The sequence below is a fragment of the Trichosurus vulpecula genome, chromosome 3 (genome assembly GCF_011100635.1).
Source record: "Trichosurus vulpecula isolate mTriVul1 chromosome 3, mTriVul1.pri, whole genome shotgun sequence".
Lineage (NCBI taxonomy): Eukaryota > Metazoa > Chordata > Mammalia > Diprotodontia > Phalangeridae > Trichosurus > Trichosurus vulpecula.
The window spans coordinates 132665477-132678598 of NC_050575.1; the positions used below are offsets into that span (position 1 = coordinate 132665477).

The 13122-nt window shown below is 42.8% G+C and overlaps 1 protein-coding gene across 1 annotated transcript in view; it reads left to right on the forward strand.

The window, feature by feature from the left end:
• The window catches only part of RALGPS1 (Ral GEF with PH domain and SH3 binding motif 1), a 573263-nt gene that overhangs the window by 516600 nt on the left and 43541 nt on the right, over window positions 1–13122 (forward strand). Inside the window, exons 13-14 of the mRNA XM_036750307.1 lie at window positions 8250–8376; window positions 11039–11205. Of these exons, the coding sequence (XP_036606202.1) occupies window positions 8250–8376; window positions 11039–11205 (294 nt within the window). The remainder of the gene's footprint in view (window positions 1–8249; window positions 8377–11038; window positions 11206–13122) is intronic.

Below are 13122 nucleotides of genomic sequence, written 5' to 3' on the forward strand. Positions count from 1 at the left end.
ATAAAATAGCCCTCAGAAAGACTGCGATATGCTCTCTTACACGTAAATACATAGACTAGGAAAAAGTAAGCTGAAGCTCAGAAAGCACATGTGGCAAAGGAGGAGCTCCTGGTTGCTGGAACACCTTTCTTTTCCTTCATGGGATATAAATGAAGTACTCCTTAGACATGGTGGAACTTTTCTGTAAGACTCTTTGTAGAACCTTGAATCTGTCTTTCCTTTACTCTGTGTACTTCATACTCTGCCAGGGATGCTTCCCAGGGGATGCTTCCAGGATACAGATAAGAAGTCTAAATCCTCTGGTCCTCCAAAGTACATGAGGTCTTTTTCTGGCCAGGGTGTTGGCGGGGTGGGGTGACACAAAGTTAGAAACCAGGGCACTTTTTTTCCATCTCCAAGCAATTCCTTCTCTGGGGCTTCACAGAAGATATCCACCTGTCTAGCCATTCACACCATACTTCTGCAACATTACTCCAATTTATCCAGTTGCTTTCAAGGATTTTCTGTACTTAATCTAAAATAACTTAAGAGTTCAGTGTGTAGCATCTTATCACTTACTTTAAATGAGATGAGATAATTGATCAGCACTCTATGACTGCATTATTATTTATGTTGTAGATAGAATACTTTATTATATTACAAATAGAATTAAAAATGGAAAATAGGCTTATTCTATTATTTTCTTTGTAGCCTTTTATTACTTATTTTTAAGACTGATATATAAAAATAAACTTATTACTGTTCTATTTTTTAGAACATAAAAAACTATAAACCTGTGAAAGAAACTGGATTCAGAAAATACATACAATTGTCTTGCCTGTTGATGGAAATTCTTATGAATCTGTAAATCAAAGGACAGGAACTTGAGAAAGTTTGTCAACTATTAAATGAAAGAAAAAGCTTGAACAATGATGCATTGGTGTTGAGAATAGAATTTAAAATAAAGTTATTGGAGAGAACAGATTCTTAATTAATAAAGAGCCACTCTGAGATAATTTTGTGGATTTGTTTGAAGAAACCAGTATAATCCTTCTTCCAATTTCATTTTTCTCCCCTTTCATGTTGTACTTCTCCACAAGTTCCCTTCTAGACTTGTCCTTTGCAAGTGTTTTAAAAGTTGTTTTTGTTTATTTTATTAAATATTTCCTATTTATGTGTTAAAAGATTATTTAACAATTTTTTTAAATTTTAAGTTCCAAATTCTCTCCCTTCCTCCCATCCATCCCCTCTCCTTGAGAAGGCAAGCAATTTGATATCAATTATAAATGTGAAGTCATATTTCCACATCAGCCATGTTGCAAAACACAAAATAAAACAAAATTAAAGAAAGTTTTTTTTAAAAAAAAAGTATGCTTTAATCTGCATTCAGAGTTCATTAGTTTTCTCTCTGGATGTGGATAGCATTTTTCATCATGAGTCCTTTGGATCGTTGGGTCTTGGATCATTGTCTTGATCAGAGTAACTGTCTTTCAGAGTTGATGAACCTCATGGTAATGATGTTACCATGTACCATGTTCCTTTGCAAGCATTTTGGAATCCTGTTCTTAATCCCATCCTGGTTGTCTTTCCCTAATTTAATTGGTAGAGAAGTTTAAGGAACAGTTTCCTGGGTGGGACAGAGACCAAGACTGACTCTCTGATTTCCATAATCTCCCCCCGCCAACATACACACACACTCCAGGCTGTAAAAGGGATAACCTCCCTGGAAGCTGTACCCTAATTGCTAATGCCTCCAATTGCTTACATTCATGTTTTCTAATGACTCTCAAATAATCTCGCTAGGGTTTTAACTACTTCATTCAATATTCATTCAACAAACATTTATAAAATGCCTATTATAAATAATGCACTGTGTTAAGCACCAGACTTAACTATTGATTAAGATGTTTGCTGAGTTTAGAATCATGGAAAGTCAAAGGAGGAAAGCACTTTAGGGATTATGTGTGTGAACCCTCTCATGTTACCAAAGAAGAACCTAAGGGAAAATAAATGGCTATCCTGAGGCTGCACTGGGAATCCATGGATAGAACCTAAAGTTACAATTCAGGTTATCTGATTCCCCATCTAATGTCATTCGCACTACAATGTGATATTTCTCAAGTGTATTCCATATTTTTAGAGGACTTTTGAGGTAGCTGGCGGCCACACTCCTCCCTACAAGAAATGACCCCTTACATTCCCTGCCCCCCTTAGAAGTGAATGAATGAATGGCATGCTGAGAGTTGTTCTCTCTAGGCCGGGGGTGGAGATCCTGCAGCCTTGAGGCCACATGTGGCCTTCTAGATCCTTAGCAAAAATTGTTCTGTAAAATTTGGATTCAGTCAAAAGGTTGCACTTAAAGATCTAGAAGGCCACATGTGGCTTCAAGGCTCCAGGTTCCCCACCCCTGCTCTAGGCAATGTGGAATAATAGAATGATCCCTGGACCAGGGCAGTCAAGGAAATCTGCATCTGAGCACTGACTATATGACCTAGAACAAGTTGTTCTGCCTCTCTGGGAGCCTCAGTTTCCTTATTTGTAAAAAGAGGGCTTAGACTGGATGATATTCCCCTTCTAAATCTAATGATCCTTACTAGCTCTAACATGCAGGGATTTAGAGCTTGATGCCATTTCAGAAATCAGTCTAGTCTAAGGCCCTTCATTTTATACATGAAGAAACAGGATTAGGAAGGTCATACAGGTAGTGGGTGATAGAGCTAGGATTCAAACGCAATTTTCCAGCCCTAAATGCGGAGCTCTTTCCACTATCTCAGGAGGAAGAGGATGCATTTACTACTTCAAGAGTTTTGCCACGGGTCACACAATAACAGGAAGGAATCAGTGACCAAGAAGGGCCAGAAACCATAGAGGGGAACACCCCCTTCTGTTTACATTTAAAAAGACAAAATCCTCCCTTGTTCCTGACACCTCTGAGGGAGCATCTGTTTCCAGTGTGGGTCTTTCAGTTCAGGATCATCTGGGAGCAGAAATGCATGTTGACCTTTAAGAAAAGGCTTTCACTGAGCCCAGCATGCCAGAGTGACTCACTCTGCAGGAGTGCTAAGCACCAGCCTCGCGCGTTGTTGTAGACGTGATAAACAAATCAAGTAACACAGCCCATATGGTTGATTCACTTATTAAAAACTTTGTGGAAAACAAAAACAAACTCCAAACGTTTTGAATTCTGCTCTTTTTTTTTTCATTTTGGAGGTGGCAGGAATGTGACTTCCCTGACCTACAATAACTTTGGGGGGGGGGGGGGTGCTAATAAGTGACCCAGGCCCAGCTCCTTCCTCTAGGACCTTGGTTTGGGAGCCACATTAGCAGCCTCTATTCATTCTCATTTTTTCAGGTGTGTGCAACAACTAAGTCTCCCCCAGATTTGGGGTGAGGAAAGGTACATGCAAACTTCCATCCAAGAGCAGCAGTCACTCCTTCCTACTCTGAACTCCAACACTTCTAGGAAAGTTACAATTTCAGTATATGTTAGCAATGGGTATGGAGATAGAGGAACTATCTGACTAACTAATCTAAGCCATACAGGAGAGTTGAATTCAGGGGCTCCCCCTATGTAGGCTGACTTACAAACATCTTTCAGTGTTAGTGTGCCCTTATTAGACCTGCCCATTTTTTTTGCAAGGTCCACAGTGGAGTATGTGGAGGAGTTGTAACAACAATCATTTCAGATTGCAATGTTTTGAGACCTACTGAAAACCTAGCAAATTACAACATGGTGGCTAGAATCAGACGCTTGCTATCTTTCATAAACTAATAGACAACAAATCCCAGGACAAGAAATACAGACCTCAGAACATCTTTGAGGATTTGACAAATACTGGAGCATGTTTGTAGCCAAAAACTGTTATCCCCAATCGCCTGCACATAACATGAATCGTTAAGAATTTAAGAACATTTCTACTAGATGTCATTGTGCCAAACATTCATCATCTTCAATCTATGTGGAACAAAAAGCTTTCAAAATATAGAGACCTAGTGGAGGAAATCAAAACCATATGGGAGCAGGATGAGGTAGATATCGTCTCTGTTGTCCTGCCTACTCCTGGAGCTGTCCCCAAGAGGTTTTCATTGAGCCCACAGAAAATGAGTTTACAACCTAACCCTTTCATTCAATTACAAAAATCAGTTACTTTGTATCCTTGTATAATAATAGCACACAGAACATTAAATCTAAAAGGATGAGAGCAGAAAAGCTATTTGTCCCATTACTGTCTGAATTCCATCAAAGAAGATGAGAAGAAAACATCGTTACAATTCACATTTCTGTAGCCCATACAAGGCTTGCCAAGTGCTTTTACATGCATTGTCTCGTTTGGTCTTCACAGCATCCCCGTAAGTTGTACTATCATTATCATCATTATTATTATTAATTATCATCATACCTAGTTTATAGTTGAATAAATTTAAGCCTGGAAACATCAAGTGACTTATCCATAGTCACATAACTAGTAAGTGTCAGAGTTGAGATCTGAACCCAGGTCTTCTTGATTCCACATCCAGCACTCTATCTAGTGTGCTACATAGCCTTTTGGAATACCAGGGAATACATTCCAGTCATAGGGACCATAGAGTTCAAAGGCTCAAATATAGTGATTTATATTTTTTCCCACCTTCATTGGTGTTGTATCTGACCCTAGTTACTACACATTTTGGAGAGGCACTCTGAGTCATACGTTATAGACTTGAAGCTTTAAGGGACCTCAAAGGTCATTTAGTCTGACCAATTCATTTTGCAGATGAGGAAACTGAAGCCTATAAAAATCAAGTGACTTATCCAAGGTCACGCAGGTGATGTGTCAGAACCAGGATTTTAACTCGGGTCCTTGAGAGAAAAATTCATTACGCTATATGCTATACCGCACTGCCTCTGTCTCATAGTCTTTTACGTGACTCACAGTTAAGTTCTGCTAATGCTGCCCTGGAGCGAGGATGGAAGGGTATGGTCATGAGTCATACTTTCTCCATCTGTAAAATGGGCGAAATAAATCATTGCACTATTTACGTCACAAGGTTGTTTAGAGGAAGGAACTTTGTAAGTGTTCAAGCATTATGCAAATGAGCATTGATGACAACATGTCTTAGAAATATTCAGCCTGAGAGCTGCCTGTTTTCTTCTCCATCACTAAGACCAGTTCCCCATCACAGGGGCAGTTTGCCCAACAGTAAGTATTTTTATGGTAGTAATCACAACACTGTGTGTTCTCTCTTCTTGCTTCCTCTTCACCCCAGGTCCGTCCTCCCATAACTTTGTTCAGAGAATGACCCTCTTGAGCCAGATAGAGATGCCCACACAGTTCTCACTCTCTATGTGCCAGGTTTGGCCACAGAATTCAGATTCCCTGGCAGTCACAGGTTAAGAAACCCTATGGGCTTTCCATATGCTTTATAATAGGTAATCTGCCCTTTGAGTCGCTATGTCAATAAACAGGAATTTTCAACCTTAAGACTATGGTATTTGGATATGGAAAGGACCTCAGAGGTGATCTGGTCCAACCTCCTCATTTTGCAGATAAGAAACTGAGTCTCAGAAAAGTGAAGTGACTTACCCAAGGTCCTGCAGTAAATAAGTAGCAGGGCCAGGATCCAAACCTCCATCTTCTAACACCAAATCCATTGCTCTTCCCATGAGTTTCCATTTTCCCAAGGGCCAAGAGCAAGACCATTTTTCACTCCCCCATTTGAGTGCCAGAAATGTGTGGTGTTCAAGTCATCTGGGATGAAGCTGATAATCATTTGCTCAGATCCAGACCTTAATCGAGATCTCATCTCTTATTCATCAAGCCAGAAACAAAACAGAACCTGACTGTGCAGAAATAAGGGGACTAGATGGATGAGACTGTCGGTCTCGATTGGTCTCACTGTAGCTAACTATGGACAGGGTACTTTGTAAGAGTGTAGATGAGTTGGGTCATTGTGGGTCATCCAAGTTGTGTTCTGATTTTTTAAAAAGTGTCTGTGTTTCCTACTGTAGTGGAGTTAATGTTTTTGGTGGGATTTCATCAGAAATTTGTGAGGAAGATTGGGAGATGACTTCTTTAGCCCTGGTGCTCTACTACCTTTTCCATGAAATAACCAATTTTAATAGATATTTTCAGGCTGAGTATAAAATATTCTCCCCCTTCAAGGATGAAAATCTGCATCTGAGTCTAGACCTTTTCCTGAAGGACTACAGAATCACAGATAGGGAGCTAGAAGGGACTTCAAAAAGCATCTAGTCGAGCCCCTCCATTTGACAGATGAGGAAACTGAGGACCAAGAGGCTAAATAATTTGATCACGGCTACATGGGTAGTAAGAATCAGAGGTAGGATTTGAACCTAGGTCCCCTACTCCAGAGCCAGTGCTTCTTCCACTGGACCACACTGCTTAGAATCCTTGGCTGGAGGGTAGGAGGAGAGAGGAGAGCGGAAGGGCAAGAGTTTGTTCCGTGCGGTTTTGTGCTACCAGAAGCATTGCCTTCCCTACAAGGATTCCCTACAAACCCAGAGGGGGGCAGCATTATTATGCCCGCATGTTGACCCCTATGATACAAAGTCTGTAGAAAATCCAGGAAACAACTTCCTAGTTTTATGGGCAAAAGGAACTGCTGAATGAGAATAGCATCCAGTGTGCTCTGTAGCACTGCTGACCTGACTGGCTTCCTGACTGGGGCAAGGGAAGGAAAGAAGAGTCATTCATTCATTCATTCATGCATTCATGCATTCATTCATTCTCAGAACCCTGAGTTAGAATGGATCTCAGACAATATGTAGTTCAATTCATACCTCACTGAGAATCCCCTCTGTGTCCTCCCCAGTGAGTGATCAAACAGCCTTTGCTTAAATTCCTCTCATTAGAGGGGACTCAGTACCTCCTGAGGGAATCTATTCCACTTTGAAATGGATCCGTTTTCCTTGAATCAAAATCCCGCTCAGCAATTTCCACCCAGTACCCCTAATTCTACTTTCCAAAGCTAAGCAAAACAAATCAACCCCCCCATTCCACATAATACAATAAATCTTCAAATACTTAAAGACAACTACTACATCCTATCCACTGCCTCAAGCCTCGACAACCCCCCAAAAAAATTATCAGGCACCCACTGTGTGTACATACTACACTTGGCACTGAGAAAGAGATTTAAAATTTAGATAGGACATAAGCCCTGCCCTCATGGAGCTTCTAGGCTAATAGGAGGACAAAAATACTTATAACTGTAATGAACAGCATTGCAATCATGTCACAAAACAAAGTACTATATGAGGTTTAAACAATAAGGTCGCTACTGGCCAGGAGTGGAAGGGAGCTCACATGGGAGGTGGTGTTTGAGTAAGGCTGCACAAGAATTGCAAGACCTTGCTATCAGGGAAGCCACTGGGAAATTGAATCTTAGCACCGAGGCCAGAGATTCAATGACAAAACATTTTTTGGATCATTAGTACGGCTGAAGAGATTTTCGTTTTTCTTGGTCCAATATTGATATTTAATAAAGTGTTTATATTACAATGGGCTTGTCCAACCAGTTGTGAACATATGTTTGCTTGGATACTACCCCTGTCAGCAGGCCTGAAAGCGGGTTATGGCTTCCAGTGTTATGCTTTGGCAAATCCATCTACTGTAAAAGAGCCAGTCCTTTGGGTGGGGATTTTTCAAAGACTCTGTGGAGGAAGTTTGGGGCATTAATTTCTTTATCTATGATACCTTACCACCTACTCTGTGAAATAGCTGGTCTCAGGTAATACTTCCTAGGCCTCAGTCAGGTCTGAGAGCCTGCCTCTATCCACATGTAACTAACAGAGCCCACCTCATGATCTGTCAGAAATTGTTTTTGTTTTTGTTTTCCTGTCAAGACTTGTAATTTCATTCATGTTGAGAATACTGACTGTGGAAGAAATGTCCATTACTAATAGAGACCATTATCTGGTCGGCCAGTTATAAGTCTTAGAGAACTGCCTGTGGCACTAATCAGGCAATACCCAGTCAATATGTGTCAGATATAGGACTTCACCCCAGCTCTGTCTGACACCGAGCCTGCTTTCTATCCTGTAGCCATACTACTTCTCATCAGGCATGGGAAGGAAGTTAAAGTTTCCATAGCTAGTCCCTCTCCCCACTGAGAGTTTCAGCATCTGATGTGCCCTGGGCTCAGGTTGGTCCTAAGAGGATCCTAGAAAGCAGAAACTGTTTAGAGCCAAGAGGACACTTCCCCTTTATCTGAGATGCCACATGTGCCTATGAGGATGTTATTGCTAACCATCTCTACTCTGTCCTCAGGTCCCTCAGCTGTGTCAGGTGCCATGAGGTTCAGCCGGAGACCAACCTGTCCAGATACTTCGATTGCTGCCAGCCTCCCCACGCCTCCTGTTCCACGTCACAGGAAGAGCCACAGCTTGGGAAACAAGTGGGTGACAGCTCCAAACTGGTCTTTGAAGTTAATTGCAAAACCCCTCGGATTAAGCAGCTTGCACCCATCGAATATTATCCTTTTCTGCTTTTTTCCCACTGACTTTTAGTGATTTCTTATAAGGGTTCTTAACCTGGGGTCTATGAACTTTTTTATGAAAATTTCTTGATTATTCAATATTTTATTTATTTTTTCAATATCTGTTTTATTTTATCCATTGAAAAACATCATTGTGAGAAGTAGGTTTTGCAAGATCGCCAAAGGGGTCCATGACACACAGACAGGTTAAGAAGCCATGCTCTAGGATTTCCTTACAGTTCCTGACTCCTCAGAAGCTCATGCATGTTCTCATCACAGACCAGGAAAATAGACCACAGGATTTAGAGCTAGAAGGGCCCTCAGGAGTCATCTTTCTCCCTTTTTTTTAAAAGATGAGAAAACTGAGGCCCAGAAAGAGGAAGGAAGAGGTTTTTAGTAACTGAGCTGGAATTTGCACCCAGGTCGCCTGACTCTAAATCTTGAGCTCTTTCTATAACAGAGGGCCTGGAGGTCTGCAGAATGGTTTGGATATGTTTGTAATGGATACTGTGATGCTAGTATTCATTAACCATTCTAAAGAGCCCAGGATCTCCCCTTGGGAATTCCTCTTGATACTCTCACACCTTCCTCTGCTATGAGCTCACTGCAGTGAGGGGTTGAAGGATGTTTAGCCAATCCTCAAAAGAAGGTTAACTCCTAGCCTTAGCTGTAGCTTCTGGCCTTAGCAATATCCCTACCTGGCTTAGTAAAAATAATCTGGTTCAGAGATGTGCAACTTAGACTCCATAGACCTTGTAGAATATTAGAGTTAGAAAAGGCCCTCAGGAACCTGTGGGTTCACCTACCAGAAGCCAAACCTTCGTATCGGATCCATCAAGTTTCAAGCCTGTCTCAGTTCTTCAGTAGTTTATTTATTCATTCATTCAATAAAAATGGGAAGGTCCAATACGCCGTACTAGAGATGCAAAAGAAAAAAATAACAATCCTCAACCTTGGGGAGCTGCCTGTCTGCTAGGGAGACTACAACATGCTAGGAAGGCATCACCTGGAGCTCAAAGCCAGCCTGCCTCTCCTTGTACTAAGAGCTCCACCGTGCTCTATAGGGTCTGGAAATAGTACTGAAGAAGCGCTATCAGCCTTCATCTGCAGGATTTAGGCCGCTGTCCAGGCCAGAAAGTGCTCTCAGGCAGCCTTTATCAGCAGAAGTGGTAAACAAGACGGGAAGCACCTTCATCGGTCACCAGGAGCATCCTAGGGTTTAGAGCTGAAAGGGACCAGAGGATTCTAAGCTCATTAGGACCAAAAAAAAATGAGATTCAGAATTGGCAGGAATCACCTGGTTCATTGGATGGTAGGATATAAGGGAACTTAAAGATCATCTCACTCAAACCCCTCATTTGACAGATAAGGAAGCCGAAACCCAAAAAGGATCAGTGACCTGCCCAAGTAATACCAGAGACTGTGTTTGTAGTAGTGCTGAAACTTGAACCCAGACCCTCTGAAGTCAAATCCAGTGCTCTTTCCACTATATCCAGTTCAAATTGACAAAGATCTCTACTTCAACTTTGTCATTTTGCAAATGAGGAAACAGAGGTCCAGGCAGGTGAAACAACTTAATAGCAGATAGCATTTGTACGGCACTTTAAAGTTGGCAAAGTGCTTTCACATATCATCCCAGTTGATCCTTACAACCCTGTAGTTTAAGTGCTATTATTAGCCCCATTTTACAGACAAGGAAACTGAGGTGGAGAGAGGTTAGCTGTTTTGCCCAGGGTTACATAGCTAGTGTCTGAGGCAGGATTTGAACTCAGGTCTTTCCGACTCCAAATCCAGCCCTCTATCACTGTATCACCTCGCTACCTCCGACCTGTACAATGTCACACATGTATTAAGTAGCAAAGCCAGGATGCACGCCCATGTCCTCCAACTCCAAATCATAGCAATTAGAGCTAGAAGGTACAACTAGGTCCCGATTAATGCAAATAATGACTCCTCTGAAGTAGTTACAATCTGCACTTCACACAGGCTGGGACTGATGACCACATGTCACATGATCATAGCTTTAAATGATGCGAATTTGGGCCACTTCAGGGGAAATTCCCTCTCTGTACTAATTGGGACCTAGCTATTTCTTAAAAGTGGTTCAGTCTAATCCCCAGGATTCAAACCCACGTCCTATAATCCCACATCGTAGCACTGTGGAGCTAGGAGGTACCTCAAAGGTGACCTAGTTTAGCCCCATCCTTTTACAGAGTAGATTGAGGCCCAGCTAGGAGAATCGACTTGCCTTAGGTCACACATGAGTTAAGCAGCAAAGCTAGAATTCAAACCCACACCTTCTCACTCCAAATCACAGGAATAAGAGCAAGAAGCTACCTTGGAAATGACCTAGTCTAGTCACAGGGAAGAGATGGGACTTGTCCAAGGTCCTACAAGGAGTAAGGAGAAGATTGGAGTTGAAACCCAAGCCCTTTGACTGGGCTCTTCCCACTATCAGGAAAGGTCCCTGTGGCTTCTAGGCCCTGGGTACCTGGACAGATCTGCAGCAGAGACCAGAGAGAGGACTGGATGGTGATAACGTAGATGCCTAAGGGCTTCTGCCTTTTTTCTCCCTTTCCAGTATGATGTGTCAGTTCAGTGTAGTTGAGAGTAAAAGTGCAACGTTCCCATCGGAGAGACCTCGTCACCTGCTGGATGACAGTGTTCTAGAGCCCCACAGTCCAGGCAGGGGCCAGGGCCGGGGCCTGCCCCTCACCTCCTCCGCTGTCACCAATGGACTCTCCTTAGGTAAGACTCCCCCGGCCTGGGGGCAGGCGGGACGCAAACTGTTTGCTCCGTGTCTGTCTCTGTGTGTCGCTGTGGAAAGCACAATGATGCCTGTCCCTTCAGCCAAGCTCAGTCTCCCAGCCCCAAAGATGTGTCCCTTAGGGAGCATTCTGGTGCCCCTTAGCACCTCCTGCCTCACCCTGGGCCTGGGCCCAGGCAGCCCATGAGGCTGTTCTGCGACCTCCTTCCTGAGCCTTTCCCCTCCTGCCTGATGTGTTCATCTGGGCCCTTGCTAGGTACACATGCTTTAGTCAGAGCAGAAGTTATATTGCCAATAATCAAAACTAAAAATGTACTGGCCATAAGCCAGTAGCTTGTTAAGAAGGAAATGGCTTCTATGATATCAGCCATGCTAGTCAGATGCCAAAGAGTTGGCAACCCTAGGGAGGAACCATTGATGGTCTTAGAGAAATCACTTCTCAGAGGGAGCAGCAACAGCAGGAGATGGCCAGACTCCCCAGAGAGCACTGGGCTGAGTTCACAGATTCAGCCATCAGTAAAGCCCAGCCTACCAGCCACTGTCCATTCTTTGGGATCCTTACTCAAGCTTCTGTCCCTCACCAGGGATGTAGGCGACAAACTGTTATTATTCTAAGCAGAAGTTCTTAGCGTCCTCAGCAGGGGCTAGAATACTTACCAGCCTCAAAATTCTACCCCAAGAAACTGCCTAAGACCTCAGAGCACAGTCTAAGCCAGAGGAAATCTCAGGAGTGCCCCATGCAAAGACAAGGAGGAAGATGTCCCTGGGGCACTTTGAGCTCCCTTATTGGCATCTGTTCGAGTTTTACTTATATAAGAAAAATTTGGATTCAAGTTAACAAGCATTTATTAAGCTTTTACTATATGCCAGGCATTGTGCTAAATATTGGGGATGCAAAGAAAGGCAAAAATAGTCCCTGCCCTCAAAGAGCCAACAATCTGATGATCTAATTTAGAGAAAGAGTCTTCAAGCCAAATGGACTTTTTCTGAACCTGCCCCTAGAAGGTGGCCATTGTGCCAATGGAAAGGAAACTGCATATTGAGAGGGTGGGGATCAGGCCTGAGAGCAGAGTGGAGAGGGTGTCTAGATAGTAGCTGACTGGAGTCTGTGGCCTAAGAACTGGGTGAGGACTGTGTGGGTTCCGGATTCAGGCCAGGGGCCAGATGCCCAGGCAGAGGTGGTTTGATTCTGATGACAGAACCCTCCATTCAGAGCCTGCCAAGGGAATGTGAATTAGATGCATCATAACTGAAGCATCATTTGCTTTAAACAAGTGACCATCTTTTAGCTGTTTTTTCTCCTTCCTTGTCCCTGCTGCTTCTATAATCTGTGTACGTGCCCGCCTGTCTGTCTATCTGTCTGTTTCTGCCTTCTACCCTCCCTCAGTGACCCAGCCCTCTGGTGAATAACTTCTTGCCCCAGGCAGGCAGTTTGAATCTGGGTGGTGACAGACCCAGGAGTTCATGGGCTGAGAGCTGAGGGAGGTCTGTCTAGGGTACAGTGGGAATCTAAGGTCTGATCAGATATGTAAGCACCCCAAGTTACCATATCACATAATTCTGTTTGTCCTAAAAACTTCTTCACAGAAAGGAATCAGATCCCATTGGCAGGGCTCTAGAGCCCTCGTTACCATTCATTCCAAGGAATAGAGCCTGTTCACAGATACAATCTGGCACACAGGAGCTAAAATATCACCCCCACAAATATGTGCTCTATGAGCTGCATATTGTCACAGTGAGGCTCCCTCTAATCTAATATAAGCCAAGAAGGTCCCTTCTTAGTAGTCTCTATAATTGTATTAAATTGAGAAAGAATGAGTTGCCATTTTTTGAAAGTCCAATTAATTGATATAAAATATGTTATCTTTTTTGCCCACTTCAGTACTTCTGCAATCTAT